This window comes from Lampetra planeri, chromosome 55, assembly GCF_965212315.1.
Source record: "Lampetra planeri chromosome 55, kcLamPlan1.2.h2, whole genome shotgun sequence".
In the NCBI taxonomy this organism is placed as follows: domain Eukaryota; kingdom Metazoa; phylum Chordata; class Hyperoartia; order Petromyzontiformes; family Petromyzontidae; genus Lampetra; species Lampetra planeri.
Window position 1 is genome coordinate 457,501 of NC_136161.1, and position 19,533 is coordinate 477,033.

General features: G+C 57.2%; 1 protein-coding gene across 2 annotated transcripts in view; it reads left to right on the top strand.

Annotated features, from left to right (window-relative positions):
• The window catches only part of ACAT2 (acetyl-CoA acetyltransferase 2), a 23,299-nt gene extending 4,200 nt beyond the window's left edge, over positions 1-19,099 (top strand). For both annotated transcript variants that reach the window (XM_078617821.1, XM_078617822.1), the window contains exons 3-10: positions 1,942-2,076; positions 3,559-3,740; positions 4,306-4,423; positions 5,771-5,914; positions 9,938-10,060; positions 12,321-12,475; positions 12,946-13,056; positions 17,968-19,099. In XM_078617821.1, the coding sequence (XP_078473947.1) occupies positions 1,942-2,076; positions 3,559-3,740; positions 4,306-4,423; positions 5,771-5,914; positions 9,938-10,060; positions 12,321-12,475; positions 12,946-13,056; positions 17,968-18,147 (1,148 nt within the window). In that variant the 3' untranslated portion in view covers positions 18,148-19,099. The remainder of the gene's footprint in view (positions 1-1,941; positions 2,077-3,558; positions 3,741-4,305; positions 4,424-5,770; positions 5,915-9,937; positions 10,061-12,320; positions 12,476-12,945; positions 13,057-17,967) is intronic.
• The last annotated feature ends 434 nt before the right edge of the window (positions 19,100-19,533 follow it).

Consider the following 19,533-nt stretch of genomic DNA (forward strand, 5'->3'; position numbering starts at 1 on the left):
GTGTGTATGGTGGTGGTTGTGTGTGTGTGTATGTGTATGGTGGGTGTGTGTGTGTATGGTGGTTGTGTGTGTGTGTGTATGGTGGTTGTGTGTGTATGGTGGTTGTGTGTGTATGGTGGTTGTGTGTGTGTAGTGGTGGTGGTGTGTGGGTGGTGGTGGTGTGTGTGTGTGTGGTGGTGGTTGTGTGTGTAGTGGTGGTGGTTGTGTGTGTGTGTAGTGGTGGTGGTTGTGTGTGTGTGTGTATGTGTATGGTGGGTGTGTGTGTGTATGGTGGTGGTTGTGTGTGTGTGTGTATGGTGGGTGTGTGTGTGTATGGTGGTGGTTGTGTGTGTGTGTATGTGTATGGTGGGTGTGTGTGTGTGTATGGTGGGTGTGTGTGTGTATGGTGGGTGTGTGTGTGTATGGTGGTTGTGTGTGTGTGTATGGTGGTTGTGTGTGTGTGTATGGTGGTGGTTGTGTGTGTGTGTATGTGTATGGTGGGTGTGTGTGTGTGTATGTGTATGGTGGGTGTGTGTGTGTGTATGTGTATGGTGGGTGTGTGTGTGTGTATGGTGGGTGTGTGTGTGTATGGTGGTGGTTGTGTGTGTGTGTGTATGGTGGTGGTTGTGTGTGTGTGTGTATGGTGGTGGTTGTGTGTGTGTGTATGGTGGGTGTGTGTGTGTATGGTGGTGGTTGTGTGTGTGTATGGTGGTGGTTGTGTGTGTGTATGGTGGTGGTTGTGTGTGTATGTGTATGGTGGTTGTGTGTGTGTGTATGGTGGTGGTTTGTGTGTGATGGAGAAGTCAGTTGTGGAGAGAGTTGAGAGTTTCCCATACCTGGGCAGTGTGTTCATGACCGGCTCTGGTTTGACAGCAGAGGTCTCATTCCGAATCAGTCGAGCGGCATTATCTTTTCATCGCTGTGTGGAAGCTACCTGGTCTGTCGCTCCACACGAAGCTTCAGGTCTTCTCAGCCACGGTCATTCCCTCCCTTCTCTACGCTTGTGAAACGTGGACCCCCCCCTAATGGAGCATCTTCGCCAGTCAGAAACATTTAGACTGGCCTGCCTACGATCCATCCTGGGTTTAAACAGGCTGGATTGTGTGAGGAGCTCACAAATCCTTGAAAGATCTGGGCAAAGTCCCATCGGTGAGCTCCTCCGGCAGGCAAGGCTGTGTTGGCTGGGTCATGTAGCCCGCATGCCTAGCCACCGCATGCCTAAACAGCTTTTGTTCGGCCGGATCGAGGGGGCTAAACGGGCGCGGCACGGGCTAGAGAAGAGATGGAGTGATGTGGTACAGCAGGATGTGGAGCTGAGTGGACTTGCTGATGACTGGTACCAGTGATGTCAAGATCGGCCTCTGTGGAGGAGGCTCGTGAAGGACGCTACTGGGCAGTTTGAGGCAGTCGCCCTCCAACAACAACGGAGGGCGGAGGAGCGACGCTCACAACAACGAGTGGAGCGCCGGGTGGCTAAAGCACAGCAAGTTGGCACAGTAGGGGGCACAGGTGGTGCATCAGCCAGTCACCTCATTCAGTCGACCCATGGCACCTGGGTCTGCCCCGTGACCTCCTGCCAGCGGGCGTTCAACACTTCACGTGGCCTTAACGTGCACATAGCCTGGCACAAGCGTCGTGGTGACGTCACCGCCACTTAGTCGCGAATGGCGGTTTTGTTGTAACGGTGGTAGTTGTGGTTGTTTGTATGTAACTGTGGTTGTGGTTGTGTGTGTGTATTGATGATAGTTGTGGTGGTGGTTGTATGTGTGTGTAACCGTGGTGGTTGTTGTTGTGGTGGTTGTGTGTCTGTAATAGTTGTGGTTGTGTGTGTAACGATGGTTGTGGTTGTGTGTGTGTATTGATGATCGTTGTGGTAGTTGCGTGTGGGTGTGTGTAACCATGGTGGTTGTTGTGGTGGTTGTGTGTGTCTGTAATAGTTGTGGTGGTTGTGTGTGGTTGCAGGTTCTCTCAATGGGAGTCTGTCCACCATCCCTGCCTACTCTCTGGGCTCCGTGGTGCTGAAGGAGGCTTTGGCTCGTGCCTCCATGTCCCCGAACGACGTGGGGGAGGTGATCCTGGGACAGGTACTCACAGCCGGTAAGACGCAGAGACAGACGCACACACACACACAACTCACTGCCACACACTCGCTCACTCTCTCATACACTCAAACACTCGCTCACTCGCTCAACCACTCGCTCACTCGCTCACCCACTCGCTCACTTTCTCACTCGCTCACCCACTCGCTCACTCGCTCACCCACTCGCTCACCCACTCGCTCACTCGCTCACCCACTCGCTCACTGTCTCATACACTCAAACACGCTCACTCACACACTCGGTCAAACACTCACACTCACTCACTCACTCGCTCACACACTCGAACACTCGCTCATACACTCGCTCAACCACTCGCTCACTCGCTCACCCACTCGCTCACTCTCTCATACACTCTCCCCACTCGCTCACTGTCTCATACACTCAAACATGCTCACTCACACACTCGCTCAAACACTCACACTCACTCACTCACACTCACTCACTCACACACCCACTCGCTCACACAACAACAACAACCGCCATTCGCCACTAAGTGGCGGTGACATCACCACGACGCTTGTGCCAGGCCAAGTGCACCTTGAGGCTACCACGTGAAGTGTCGAACGCCCGCTGGCAGGAGGTCACGGGGCAGACCCAGCAGGTGCCACGGGTCGACTGACTGAGATGACCGAGATGACTGGCTGATGCACCACCTGTGCCCCCTACTGTGCCAGACACTCGCGCACACACACACCCAACTCATTGCCGCACACTCGCTCACTCTCTCATACACTAGAACACTCGCTCACACTCGCTCACTCTCTCATACTCGAACACTCGCTCACACACTCGCTCACTCTCTCATACACTCACACACTCACTCACACACTCGCTCACTCACACACTCACCCACTCACCCACTCGCCCACTCACTCACCTACTTACTTGCTCACTCGCTCGCTCACCTACTTACTCCCTCTCACCCTTTCTCCCCATGTGTGTCTCCCTGTCTCTCCGTGCCTGTCTCCCCGTGTGTCTCGCTGTCTCACTCTCTCTCCCTCCGTGTGTCTCCCTGTCTAACCGTGTGTCTCGCTGTCTCACTCTCTCTCTCCGTGTGTTTCCCTGTCTCACCGTGTGTCTCCCTGTCTCCCTGTCTCTCTCCCCGTGTGTGTCTCCCCGTGTCTCCAGGACAGGGACAGAACCCGACGAGGCGTGCATCTCTGTCCGCGTGTCTCCCTGTCTCCGTCCCCGCGTGGGGACTCAACATGCTGTGTGTCTCCCTGTCTCCCCGTGTGTGTCTCCCTGTCTCACCGTGTGTGTCGCCCTGTCTCCCCGTGTGTCTCCCTGTCTCCCCGTATGTCTCCCTGTCTCACCGTGTGTCTCCCTGTCTCCCCGTGTGTGTCTCCCTGTCTCACCGTGTGTGTCTCCCTGTCTCCCCGTGTGTCTCCCTGTCTTTCTCCCCGCGTGTGTCTCCCTGTCTCACCATGTGTCTCCCTGTCTCTCTCCCCGTGTGTGTCTCCCTGTCTCCCCGTGTCTCCAGGCCAGGGACAGAACCCGGCGAGGCGTGCGAGCCTGTCCGCGGGTCTCCCTGTCTCCGTCCCCGCGTGGGGACTCAACATGCTGTGTGGCTCCGGTCTCCGCGCCGTCTGCCTGGGGGCCCAGGCCGTGAGGCAGCGGGATGTGGACATCGTCCTGGCCGGGGGGCAGGAGAGCATGAGCCAGGTGACTGTCTCTGTGTGTGTCTCCGTGTGTCTCTGCGTGTGTCTCCACGCGTGTCTCCGTGCGCGTCTCTGTGTGTGTCTCTGTGTGTGTCTCTGTGTGACTCCACGTGTGTCTCCACGTGTGTGTCTCTGCATTTGTGTCTCTTGCGTGTGTCTCCACACGTGTGCCTGTGTGTCTCCACGTGTGTCTCCACGTGTGTCTCCACGTGTGTCTCCACGTGTGTCTCCACGTGTGTCTCCACGTGTGTCTCCGCGTGTGTCTCTGCGTGTGTCTCCACGCATGGCTTTGTGTGTGTCTCTGTGTGTCTCCGTGTGAGTCTCTGTGTGAGTCTCTGTGTGTCTCCACGTGTGCCTGTGTGTCTCCACGCGTGTCTCCACGTGTGTCTCTGTGTCTCCATGTGTCTCTGTGCGTGTCTCCGCGCCTGTGCGTGTGTCACCCTGGGGTAACGTGTGCGTGTGTGTGTGTGCGTGTGTGTGCGTGTGTGTGCGTGTGTGTGTGTGCGTGTGTGTGCGTGTGTGTGCGTGTGTGTGCGTGTGTGTGCGTGTATGTGTGTGTCTCCCCGTAGGCCCCCCACGCTGTGTACGTGAGGGCGGGGGTGAAGATGGGAGACGCCACGATGGTTGACACCATGACACACGACGGCCTCATAGACTCCACCCTCCACTACCACATGGGAGTGACCGGTAACACCACCACCACTACCACCACCACCACTACCAAACCACCACCACCACTACCAGACCACCACCACCAACACCACCAACACCACCAACACCACCACCACTACCACCACTACCAGACAACCACCACCATTACCAGAACACCACCACTACCACCAGACCACCACCAGACCACTACCAGATAACCACCACAACCACCACTCACAACAACAACAACCGCCATTCGCCACTAAGTGATGGTAACGTCACCACGACGCTTGTGCCAGGCCAGGTGCACCTTGAGGCCACGTGACGTGTCAAACGTCCGCTGGCAGGAGGTCAAGGGACAGACCCAGCAGATGCCATGGGTTGACTGCTATGCCAGGCTAGGTACAGGAGGTCACGGGACAGACACAGCAGGTGCCATAGGTCGACTGAATGAGGTGACTGGCTGATGCACCACCTGTGCCCCCTACTGTACCAACTTGCTGTGCTTTAGCCACCCGGCGCTCCGCTCGTTGTTGTGAGCGTCGCTCCTCCGCCCTTCGTTGTTGTTGGAGGGCGACTGCCTCCAACTGCCCAGTAGCGTCCTTCACGAGCCTCCTCCACAGAGGCCGATCTTGACACCGCTGGTACCAGTCATCGGCAAGTCCACTCAGCTCCACGTCCTCCTGTACCACATCACTCTATCTCTTCTCTAGCATCACTCCACACGCAGAAGCACTCTGTCTCTCTCTCTCCCCGTGTCTCTCTCTCCCCGTGTCTCTCTCTCCCCGTGTGTCTCTCTCTTCGTGTCTCTCTCCCCGTGTCTCTCTCCCCGTGTCTCTCTCCCCGTGTCTCTCTCCCCGTGTCTCTCTCCCCGTGTCTCTCTCCCCGTGTCTCTCTCCCCGTGTCTCTCTCCCCGTGTCTCTCTCCCCGTGTCTCTCTCTCCCCGTGTCTCTCTCTCTCACCCCGTGTGTCTCTCTCTCACCCCGTGTGTCTCTCTCTCACCCCGTGTCTCTCTCTCTCCCCCCGTGTGTCTCTCTCTCTCCCCCCGTGTCTCTCTCTCACCGTGTGTCTCTGTGTCTCTCTCCCCCCGTGTCTCTCCCCCCGTGTCTCTCTCTCACCGTGTGTCTCTGTGTCTCTCTCTCACCGTGTGTCTCTGTGTCTTTCTCCCCCCGTGTGTCTCTGTGTGTCTCTGTGTGTCTGTGTGTCTGCGTGTAGCCGAGAACGTGGCTAGGCAGTTCTCGGTGTCTCGCTCCCCGTGTGTCTCTCTCCCCGTGTCTTTCTCTCCCAGTGTGTCTCTTTCCCCGTGTCTCTCTCTCCCCGTGTCTCTCTCTCCCCGTGTCTCTCTCACCGTGTGTCTCTGTGTGTCTGTGTGTCTGCGTGTAGCGGAGAACGTGGCGAAGCAGTTCTCGGTGTCTCGCCGTGACCAGGACGACTTTGCGGCGCTGTCCCAGGCGCGCACCGCGGCCGCCGTGCAATCCGGAGCCTTTACGCGGGAGATCGCCCCCGTGTCTGTCGTCACGCGCAAGGGTGAGACACGGAGACAGGGGGACACGGGGACACGGGGACACGGGGACACGGGGACAAGGGGACACGGGGACACACGGATACGCAGACACACAGACACGGGGACACGGAGACACACAGACACAGAGATACGGGGACACGGGGACACGGAGACACGGGGACACGGAGACACGGAGATACTGGGACACGGGGACACTGGAACACTGGGACACTGAGACACTGGAACACTGAGACACTGGGACACTGGGACACTGGGACACGGGGACACTGAGACACGGGGACACTGGGACACTGGGACACTGGAACACTGGGACACTGGGACACTGGAACACTGGGACACTGGGACACTGGGACACGGGGACACTGGGACACTGGGACACTGGAACACTGGGACACTGGGACACTGAGACACTGGAACACTGAGACACTAGGACACTGGGACACTGGGACACGGGGACACTGAGACACGGGGACACTGGGACACTGGAACACTGGGACACTGAGACACTGGAACACTGAGACACTGGGACACGGGGACACTGAGACACGGGGACACTGGGACACTGGGACACTGGGACACTGGAACACTGGGACACTGAGACACTGGAACACTGAGACACTGGGACACTGGGACACGGGGACACTGAGACACGGGGACACTGAGACACTGAGACACTGAGACACGGGGACACTGGGACACTGGGACACTGAGACACTGGGACACTGGGACACTGGGACACGGGGACACTGAGACACGGGGACTGGGACACTGGGACACTGGGACACTGGGACACTGGGACACGGGGACACGGGGACACGGGGACACGGGGACACTGGGACACGGGGACACTGGGACACGGGGACACGGGGACACGGGGACACTGGGACACTGGGACACTGAGACACGGGGACACTGTGACACTGAGACACGGGGACACGGGGACACGGGGACACGGGGACACTGGGACACTGGGACACTGGGACACTGTGACACTGAGACACATGGACACGGGGACACGGGGACACTGGGACACGGGGACACGGGGACACGGGGACACTGGGACACTGAGACACTGGGACACTGGGACACGGGGACACTGTGACACTGTGACACTGAGACACGGGGACACGGGGACACGGGGACACTGGGACACTGAGACACGGGGACACGGGGACACGGAGACACGGAGAGACACTGGGACACTGGGACACTGGGACACGGGGACACGGGGACACTGGGACACGGGGACACTGGGACACGGGGACACTGGGACACTGGGACACTGGGACACGGGGACACGGGGACACTGGGACACGGGGACACGGGGACACGGAGACACTGAGACACGGGGACACTGAGACACGGAGAGACACGGGGACACGGGGACACGGGGACACGGGGACACTGGGACACTGGGACACGGGGACACTGAGACACGGGGACACTGGGACACTGGGACACTGGGACACTGAGACACGGGGACACGGGGACACTGGGACACTGGGACACTGAGACACGGGGACACGGGGACACGGGGACACTGAGACACGGGGACACGGGGACACGGGGACACGGGGACACTGGGACACTGGGACACTGGGACACTGGGACACTGGGACACGGGGACACTGGGACACTGGGACACGGGGACACGGGGACACGGGGACACTGGGACACGGGGACACTGGGACACTGGGACACTGGGACACGGGGACACGGGGACACGGGGACACGGGGACACTGGGACACTGAGACACTGGGACACTGGGACACGGGGACACTGTGACACTGTGACACTGAGACACGGGGACACGGGGACACGGGGACACTGGGACACTGAGACACGGGGACACGGGGACACGGAGACACGGAGAGACACTGGGACACTGGGACACTGGGACACGGGGACACGGGGACACTGGGACACGGGGACACTGGGACACGGGGACACTGGGACACTGGGACACTGGGACACGGGGACACGGGGACACTGGGACACGGGGACACGGGGACACGGAGACACTGAGACACGGGGACACTGAGACACGGAGAGACACGGGGACACGGGGACACGGGGACACGGGGACACTGGGACACTGGGACACGGGGACACTGAGACACGGGGACACTGGGACACTGGGACACTGGGACACTGAGACACGGGGACACGGGGACACTGGGACACTGGGACACTGAGACACGGGGACACGGGGACACGGGGACACTGAGACACGGGGACACGGGGACACGGGGACACGGGGACACTGGGACACTGGGACACTGGGACACTGGGACACTGGGACACTGGGACACGGGGACACTGGGACACTGGGACACGGGGACACGGGGACACGGGGACACTGGGACACGGGGACACTGGGACACTGGGACACTGGGACACTGGGACACGGGGACACTGGGACACGGGGACACTGGGACACTGGGACACGGGGACACGGGGACACTGGGACACTGGGACACTGGGACACTGGGACACGGGGACACTGGGACACGGGGACACTGAGACACGGGGACTGGGACACTGGGACACTGGGACACTGGGACACGGGGACACGGGGACACGGGGACACTGAGACACGGGGACACGGGGACACTGAGACACGGGGACACGGGGACACTGGGACACTGGGACACGGGGACACTGGGACACGGGGACACGGGGACACGGGGACACGGGGACACTGGGACACTGGGACACGGGGACACGGGGACACTGGGACACGGGGACACTGGGACACGGGGACACGGGGACACGGGGACACGGAGACACTGAGACACGGGGACACTGAGACACGGAGAGACACGGGGACACGGGGACACGGGGACACGGGGACACTGGGACACTGGGACACTGGGACACGGGGACACTGGGACACGGGGACACGGGGACACTGGGACACTGAGACACGGGGACACGGGGACACTGGGACACTGGAACACTGAGACACGGGGACACGGGGACACGGGGACACTGGGACACTGGGACACTGAGACACGGGGACACGGGGACACGGGGACACGGGGACACGGGGACACTGGGACACTGGGACACTGGGACACTGGGACACGGGGACACTGGGACACTGGGACACTGGGACACGGGGACACTGGGACACTGGGACACGGGGACACTGGGACACGGGGACACTGGGACACTGGGACACGGGGACACTGGGACACGGGGACACTGGGACACTGGGACACTGGGACACTGGGACACTGGGACACGGGGACACTGGGACACGGGGACACTGGGACACTGGGACACTGGGACACGGGGACACGGGGACACTGGGACACTGGGACACGGGGACACGGGGACACTGGGACACTGGGACACTGGGACACTGGGACACTGAGACACGGGGACACGGGGACACGGGGAGACACGGGGAGACACGGGGACACGGAGACACGGGGACACGGAGACACGGGGACATGGAGACACACTGAGACACACAGACACGGAGACATGGGGACACGGAGACACAACCGTGGCTAATCGGAGGTGTGGAGGTAAGGACAACAACAACAACAAACTAAACAACAACAACAACAAGGAGCTGCTCTACAGAGATGAGTTTGTCAATGGAGATGATGAAGAGCGTTCCAGACGACCGCAGAAGAAGCAGTGCAATTTAAAGCACCTCGCAAAGTGTAGAGTAGTGTGTAGTGTATAGTGTAGTGTGTAGTGTATAGTGTAGTGTATAGTGTAATGTGTATCCCTGTCTCCCCGTCTCTCTGTCTCTCTTTGGGTGTTTCTCTGTCTCCCCGTCTCTCTGTGAGTGTCTGTGTCTCTCTCTCTGTCTCCCCCGTGCGTGTCTCTGTGTGTGTGTCCCTGTGTGTGTGTCCCTGTGTGTGTGTCCCTGTGTGTGTGTCCCTGTGTGTGTGTCCCTGTGTGTGTGTCTCTGTGTGTGTGTCCCTGTGTGCGTGTCTCTGTGTACGTGTCCCTGTGTGTGTGTGTCTCTGTGTGTGTGTCTGTGTGTTTCTCTGTGCATGTCTAGGGGAGGTTGTCGTGACTCAGGATGAGTTTCCACGGCCTGGGACGACGGTTGAGAGTCTGGGACGACTCAAGCCGTGCTTCGTCACGGACGGAAGCGGCACCGTGACCGCCGGGAACTCATCCGGTACACGACAGACACGGGGAGAGAGAGAGAGAGAGAGAGACACGGGGAGAGAGACACAGGGAGAGAGACACGGGGAGAGAGACACGTGGAGAGACGGGGAGAGACACGGGGAGAGACACGGGGTGAGAGAGACACGGGGAGAGAGAGAGAGAGACACGGGGAGAGAGACACGGGGAGAGAGACACGGGGAGAGAGACACGGGGAGAGAGACACGGGGAGAGAGACACGGGGAGAGAGACACGGGGATAGAGACACGGGGAGAGAGACACGGGGAGAGACACGGGGAGAGACACGGGGAGAGACACGGGGTGAGAGAGACACGGGGAGAGAGAGAGACGGGGGAGAGAGACACGGGGGGAGAGAGACACGGGGGGAGAGCCACGGGGAGAGAGAGACACGGGGAGAGACACGGGGAGAGAGACACGGGGAGAGAGACACGGGGTGAGAGACACGGGGTGAGAGACACGGGGTGAGAGACACGGGGAGAGAGACGGGGAGAGAGAGACACGGGGAGAGAGACACGGGGAGAGAGACACGGGGAGAGAGACACGGGGAGAGAGACACGGGGAGAGAGACACGGGGAGAGAGACACGGGGAGAGAGACACGGGGAGAGAGACACGGGGAGAGACACGGGGGGGGAGAGACACGGGGGGGGAGAGACACGGGGAGAGAGACACGGGGGGAGAGAGACACGGGGCGAGACGGGGGGGAGACACGGGGGGAGAGACACGGGGGGGAGACACGGGGGGAGAGACACGGGGGGAGAGAGACACGGGGGGAGAGAGACACGGGGAGAGAGAGACACGGGGAGAGAGAGACACGGGGAGAGAGAGACACGGGGTGAGAGACACGGGGAGAGAGAGACACGGGGGAGAGAGACACGGGGAGAGAGACACGGGGGAGAGAGACATGGGGGAGAGAGACACGGGGAGAGAGACACGGGGAGAGAGACACGGGGAGAGAGAGACACGGGGAGAGAGAGACACGGGGAGAGAGAGACACGGGGGAGAGAGACACGGGGAGAGAGAGACACGGGGAGAGAGAGACACGGGGTGAGAGACACGGGGAGAGAGAGACACGGGGGAGAGAGACACGAGGGAGAGAGACACGGGGAGAGAGACACACGGGGAGAGAGACACGGGGAGAGAGAGACACGGGGAGAGAGAGACACGGGGAGAGAGAGACACGGGGAGAGAGAGACACGGGGAGAGAGAGACACGGGGAGAGAGAGACACGGGGAGAGAGAGACACGGGGAGAGAGAGACACGGGGAGAGAGAGACACGGGGAGAGAGAGACACGGGGAGAGAGAGACACGGGGAGAGAGAGACACGGGGAGAGAGAGACACGGGGAGAGAGAGACACGGGGAGAGAGAGACACGGGGAGAGAGAGACACGGGGAGAGAGAGACACGGGGAGAGAGAGACACGGGGAGACACAGACACGGGGAGACACAGTGGATGTGGTTGTATAGTAGTAGTGGTTGTAGTATAGTTATAGTGGTGGCTGTATAGTTATTTTTATAGTTGTGGTGGTTGTGGTGGTTGCTGTGGTTGTTGTGGTTGTTGTGGTGGCTGTGGTAGTGGTGGTTGTTGTACCGTAGTGGTTGTGGTGGTTGTTGTACCGTAGTGGTTGTGGTGGTGGTGGTTGTGGTAGTGGTGGTGGTTGTTGTACCGTGGTGGTTGTGGTGGTTGTTTTGGTGGTTGTAGTGGTTGTTGTACCGTGGTGGTTGTGGTGGTTGTTGTACCGTGGTGGTTGTGGTGGTTGTGGTGGTGGTTGTAGTGATTGTGGTGGTGGTTGTGTTGGTTGTTGTACCGTGGTGGTTGTCGTGGTGGTGGTGGTGGTTGTGTTGGTTGTTGTACCGTGGTGGTGGTGGTTGTGGTGGTGGTGGTGGTGGTTGTGTTGGTTGTTGTACCGTGGTGGTGGTGGTGGTGGTTGTTGTACCGTGGTGGTTGTGGTGGTTGTTGTACCGTGGTGGTTGTGGTGGTTGTGGTGGTGGTTGTAGTGATTGTGGTGGTGGTTGTGTTGGTTGTTGTACCGTGGTGGTTGTCGTGGTGGTGGTGGTGGTTGTGTTGGTTGTTGTACCGTGGTGGTGGTGGTTGTGGTGGTGGTGGTGGTGGTTGTGTTGGTTGTTGTACCGTGGTGGTGGTGGTGGTGGTTGTTGTACCGTGGTGGTTGTGGTGGTTGTAGTGATTGTGGTGGTTGTTGTACCGTGGTGGTGGTGGTTGTGGTGGTTGTGGTGGTTGTGGTGGTGGTTGTAGGAGTGAACGACGGTGCTGCTGCCGTCTTGTTGATGACGGAGAGTGAGGCCCAGTCGCGGGGCCTGAAGCCTCTGGCTCGCCTGGTCTCCTGGGCGCAGGCCGGAGTGGAGCCGAGCATCATGGGAACAGGGCCCATTCCAGCCACAACCAAAGCGGTGAGGCAGCCACAACCACAACACAACAACCACAACCACCATCACAACCATCGTCACCACCACCGCCACAACCACCGTCACAACCACCGTCACCACCACCGTCACAACCACCAACACAACCACCAACACAGCTTTGTTGATGTGGTTATTGTTGTTAGTTTAGCTATGGATGTGGTTGGGGTTGTTTAGCTGTTGATATTGATGATGTTGTGGCTGATGTGGTGGTGGTTGTTGTTGATGATGTTGTGGTTATTGATATTGTTATGGTTGTTGATGTTGTTATGGTTGTTGTGGTGGTTGTTGTTGATGATGTGGTGGTTGTTGATATTGTTATGGTTGTTGATGTTATAGTTGTTGATGTTGTTGATGTGGTTGTGGTTGATGATGTTATAGTTGTTGATGTTGTGGTGGTTGTTGTTGTGGTTATTGTTGTTGATGTTGTGGTTATTGTTGTTGTTGTTGTTGTGTAGCTAGCAAAGGCTGGCTGGTCTGTGCAGGACGTGGATCTGTTTGAGCTGAACGAGGCGTTCGCCGCTCAGTCCCTGGCCGTGATCCGCAAGCTGGGACTCAACACGGAGAAAGTGAGACACACGGAGACACACGGAGACACACGGAGACACACGGAGACACACGGAGACACACACACAGATACAGAGACAGACAGAGACACACACACGGAGACACACAGAGACACACACACAGAGACAGAGACACACAGAGACACACACACAGAGACACACAGAGACACACACACAGAGACAGACAGAGACACACACACGGAGACACACAGAGACACACACAGAGACAGAGACAGACAGAGACACACACAGAGACACAGACAGAGAGACACACACGGAGACACACAGAGACACACACACGGAGACACAGAGAGACACACACACACGGAGACAGAGACACACAGAGACACAGAGACAGACAGACACACACACGGAGACACACAGAGACACACACACACACACAGAGACAGAGACAGACAGAGACACACACACGGAGACACGGAGAGAGACACAGAGAGAGAGACGGAGACACGGGCAGAGACACACACGGAGACACACAGAGACACACACACAGATACAGAGACAGACAGAGACACACACACAGATACAGAGACAGACAGAGACACACACACAGAGACACACAGAGACACACACACAGAGACAGAGACACACAGAGACACACAGAGACACACACACAGAGACACACACACAGAGACAGAGACAGACAGAGACACACACACAGAGACACACACACAGAGACACACACACAGAGACAGAGACAGACAGAGACACACACACAGAGACACACAGAGACGCACAGAGACACACACAGATACACACACACAGAGACACACACACAGAGACACACACACAGATACACACACACAGATACACACACACAGAGACACACACACAGAGACAGAGACAGACAGAGACACACACAGAGACACAGACAGAGAGACACACACACGGAGACACACAGAGACACACACACGGAGACACACACACAGGGACACACACACAGAGACACACACACAGAGACAGAGACAGACAGAGACACACACACAGAGACAGAGACACACAGAGACACACACAGAGACACACACACAGATACACACACACAGAGACACACACACAGATACACACACACACAGAGACACACACACAGAGACAGAGACAGACAGAGACACACACAGAGACACAGACAGAGAGACACACACACGGAGACACACAGAGACAGACAGACACACACAGAGACACAGACAGAGAGACACACACAGAGACACACACACAGATACACACACACAGAGACACACACACAGAGACACACACACAGAGACAGAGACACACACAGAGACACAGACAGAGAGACACACACACGGAGACACACAGAGACACACACACGGAGACACAGAGAGACACACACACGGAGACATGGAGAGAGACACACACAGAGACACACACACAGAGACACACACACAGAGACACACAGAGACACACACACAGAGACAGACAGAGACACACAGAGACACACACACAGAGAGAGAGACAGACAGAGACACACACACGGAGACACACAGAGACACACACACGGAGACACAGAGAGACACACACACACGGAGACAGACAGAGACACACAGAGACACACACACAGAGACAGAGACAGACAGACACACACACGGAGACACACAGAGACACACACACAGAGACAGAGACAGACAGAGACATGGAGAGAGACACAGAGAGAGAGACGGAGACACGGGCAGAGACACACACGGAGACACACGGAGACACACAGAGACACACACACAGAGACAGAGACAGACAGACACACACACGGAGACACACAGAGACACACACACAGAGACAGAGACAGACAGAGACACACACACGGAGACATGGAGAGAGACACAGAGAGAGAGACGGAGACACGGGCAGAGACACACACGGAGACACACAGAGACACACACACACACACAGAGACAGAGACAGACAGAGACATGGAGAGAGACACAGAGAGAGAGACGGAGACACGGGCAGAGACACACACGGAGACACACAGAGACACACACACAGAGACAGAGACAGACAGACACACACACGGAGACACACAGAGACACACACACAGAGACAGAGACAGACAGAGACACACACACGGAGACATGGAGAGAGACACAGAGAGAGAGACGGAGACACGGGCAGAGACACACACGGAGACACACAGAGACACACACAGATACAGAGACAGACAGAGACACACACACAGAGACACACAGAGACACACACACAGAGACAGAGACACACAGAGACACACAGAGACACACAGAGACACACACACAGAGACACACACACAGAGACACACACACAGAGACAGAGACAGACAGAGACACACACACAGAGACAGAGACACACACAGAGACACACAGAGACACACACACAGACAGAGACACACAGAGACACACAGAGACACACACACAGAGACACACACACAGAGACACACACACAGAGACACACACACAGAGACAGAGACAGACAGAGACACACACACGGAGACACACAGAGACACACACACAGACAGAGACAGACAGAGACACACACACGGAGACACACAGAGACACACACAGACAGAGACAGACAGAGACACACACAGAGACACAGACAGAGAGACACACACACGGAGACACACAGAGACACACACACGGAGACACACAGAGACACACACACAGAGACACACACAGAGACAGACAGACACACACACGGAGACAGACAGAGACACACACACGGAGACATGGAGAGAGACACAGAGAGAGAGACGGAGACACGGGCAGAGACACACACGGAGACACACAGAGACACACACACACACACAGAGACAGAGACAGACAGAGACACACACACGGAGACACGGAGAGAGACACAGAGAGAGAGACGGAGACACGGGCAGAGACACACACAGAGACACACGGAGACACACAGAGACACACACACAGATACAGAGACAGACAGAGACACACACACAGAGACACACAGAGACACACACACAGAGACAGAGACACACAGAGACACACAGAGACACACAGAGACACACACAGAGACACACACACAGAGACAGAGACAGACAGAGACACACACACAGAGACAGAGACACACACAGAGACACACAGAGACACACACACAGACAGAGACACACAGACACACAGAGACACACACACAGAGACACACACACAGAGACACACACACAGAGACACACACACAGAGACACACACACAGAGACACACACACAGAGACACACACACAGAGACAGAGACAGACAGAGACACACACACGGAGACACACAGAGACACACAGACAGAGACAGACAGAGACACACACACGGAGACACACAGAGACACACACAGACAGAGACAGACAGAGACACACACAGAGACACACACACGGAGACACACAGAGACACACACACAGAGACACACACAGAGACAGAGACAGACAGACACACACACGGAGACAGACAGAGACACACACACGGAGACATGGAGAGAGACACAGAGAGAGAGACGGAGACACGGGCAGAGACACACACGGAGACACACAGAGACACACACACACACACAGAGACAGAGACAGACAGAGACACACACACGGAGACACGGAGAGAGACACAGAGAGAGAGACGGAGACACGGGCAGAGACACACACGGAGACACACAGAGACACACACACAGATACAGAGACAGACAGAGACACACACACAGAGACACGCAGAGACACACACACAGAGACAGAGACACACAGAGACACACACACAGAGACACACACACAGAGACACACACACACAGAGACACACACACACAGAGACACACACACAGAGACACACACACAGAGACACACACACAGAGACAGAGACAGACAGAGACACACACACGGAGACACACAGAGACACACACACACAGACAGAGACAGACAGAGACACACACACGGAGACACACAGAGACACACACACACAGACAGAGACAGACAGAGACACACGCAGAGACACAGACAGAGAGACACACACACGGAGACACACAGAGACACACACACGGAGACACACAGAGACACACACACAGAGACACACACATGGAGACACACAGAGACACACACACAGAGACAGAGACAGACAGAGACACACACACAGAGACACACACACAGAGACAGAGACACACAGAGACACACACACGGAGACACGGAGAGAGACACAGAGAGAGAGACGGAGACACGGGCAGAGACACACACGGAGACACGGAGAGAGACCGAGACACACACACACAGACACGGACAGAGACACAGAGAGAGACACGGAGACACACACGGAGACACACAGACACAGAGAGACACACAGACAGAGACGCACATGGACACAGAGAGAGAGACGTGGGGACGTGGAGACACAGAGACACACACAGACACACACAGAGACACAGACACGTGGGATGCATCGGGACGCTGAGACAGGGGGACGTGGAGGCAGAGGGACGCAGAAAGACAATGGAAAGAGACAGGGACTGTCACCCTGTGTGTCTCCGTGTCTCCGTGTGTGTCTCCCCATGTGTCTCCCCATGTCTCACATTGGTTCCATTGATTAGTGGTGAGACATTGACTACCTCACCTGGTACACAGGAGGTCGTGGGTTTGATCCCGACCCGGACACCTGCTGCTGCTGCTGTATAGTTAGAGTTTGAGTCTCTCTCTCACCCCGTGTTTCTCCCCGTGTCTCTTTCTCTCCCCGTGTCTCTCTCTCCGTCTCTCTCCCCCCGTGTCTCTCTCCCCGTGTCTCTGTCCCCGTGTCTCTCTCCCAGTGTCTCTCCCCCCGTGTCTCTCTCTCCCCGTGTCTCTCCCCGTGTCTCTCCCCGTGTCTCTCTCCCCGTGTCTCTCTCCCCGTGTCTCTCTCCCCGTGTCTCTCTCCCCGTGTCTCTTTCCCCGTGTCTCTCTCTGTAGGTGAACGTGAGAGGCGGTGCGCTGGCTCTGGGTCACCCAATCGGTGCGTCTGGGTGCCGCGTCTTGGTGTCGCTTCTCCACTCGCTGAGGGACACCGGCGGTGCCCGGGGGGTGGCGGCGCTGTGCGTGGGCGGTGGCATGGGGATAGCGGCGTGCGTGGAGACGGTGGAAACAGCCTGAGACACACACCACCACACACACCACCACAAGCACCACCACACACGCACACACACGCACACACACGCACCACCACAACAACAACAACAACCGCCATTCGCCACTAAGTGGCGGTGACGTCACCACGACGCTTGTACCAGGCCAAGTGCACCTTGAGGTCACGTGAAGTGTCGAACGCCCGCTGGCAGGAGGTCACGGGGCAGACCCAGCAGGTGCCACGGGTCGACTGACCGAGATGACTGAGATGACTGGCTGATGCACCACCTGTGCCCCCTACTGTACCAACTTACTGTGCTTTAGCCACCCGGTGCTCCGCTCGTTGTTGTGACCGTCGCTCCTCCGCCCTCCGTTGTTGGAGGGCGACTGCCTCCAACTGCCTAATAGCGTCCTTCACGAGCCTCCTCCACAGAGGCCGATCTTGACACCGCTGGTACCAGTCATCGGCAAGTCCACTCAGCTCCACGTACCTGTACCACATCTCTCCATCTCTTCTCTAGCCCGTGCCGCACCCATTTAGCCCCCTTGATCCGGCCGAACAAAAGCTGTTTAGGCATGCGGTGGCTGGGCATGCGGGCTACATGACCCAGCCAACGCAGCCTTGCCTGCCGGAGGAGCTCACCAATGGGACTTTCTCCAGATCAGTGAGCACCTATCTAATTATCTAATTAATAAGCACTACCACACACACTACCACACACACGCACCACCACAGACACATGCACCACCACACACACGCATCACCACACAAACGCATGCACTCGCACACACACAACATGCCCACACGCGCACGCACGCACGCCTTACCCCACCTTTTCGTACATTTATCTAGCGCCCTAACCAAGGCGCTGTACAGTGAACTTACGATGGCACAAGGCGAGATGAGACGAGCCGATGGGATATCTGTTAAATGTGGTGGTGGCGGCGATGCGTGGAATAAACGGAGGTGGGAATGAGACGGAGCGGATTGATACCTGGCGGCCGTGGGGAGTTTGGTGTCGGTGAAGGTTTCGTGAGTGCGAGTTGGAGAAGGGGGGGGGCAAGAAAGAATAAGTTGGGGGGGAGGGGGGCGATTGAAGTGCCACGGGCAGTGGGTCAGAGTGAAGAGGCGCTAGGAGAGAGGAACGAGCGTGGATGGAGGAACGGAAAGGGATCGGAAACGATTTCGAACGCAGAGGGGCGGTGAAGGCAATGTCAAGTCGGGCTGAACGATTAATCGAAATTTGAAGCAATGCGATTAGCAAATAGCAAAGGCTGCAATTTGTTGAGATTTTATAAGTCCTTTTTTTGGAATTGTTTTATTTTGTATTATTATAACTTGATTTATTTAACTTAACAATTCTTCTATGTTTGATTATCCTATTTCAAATACATTTTTTTTTATAAATAAAT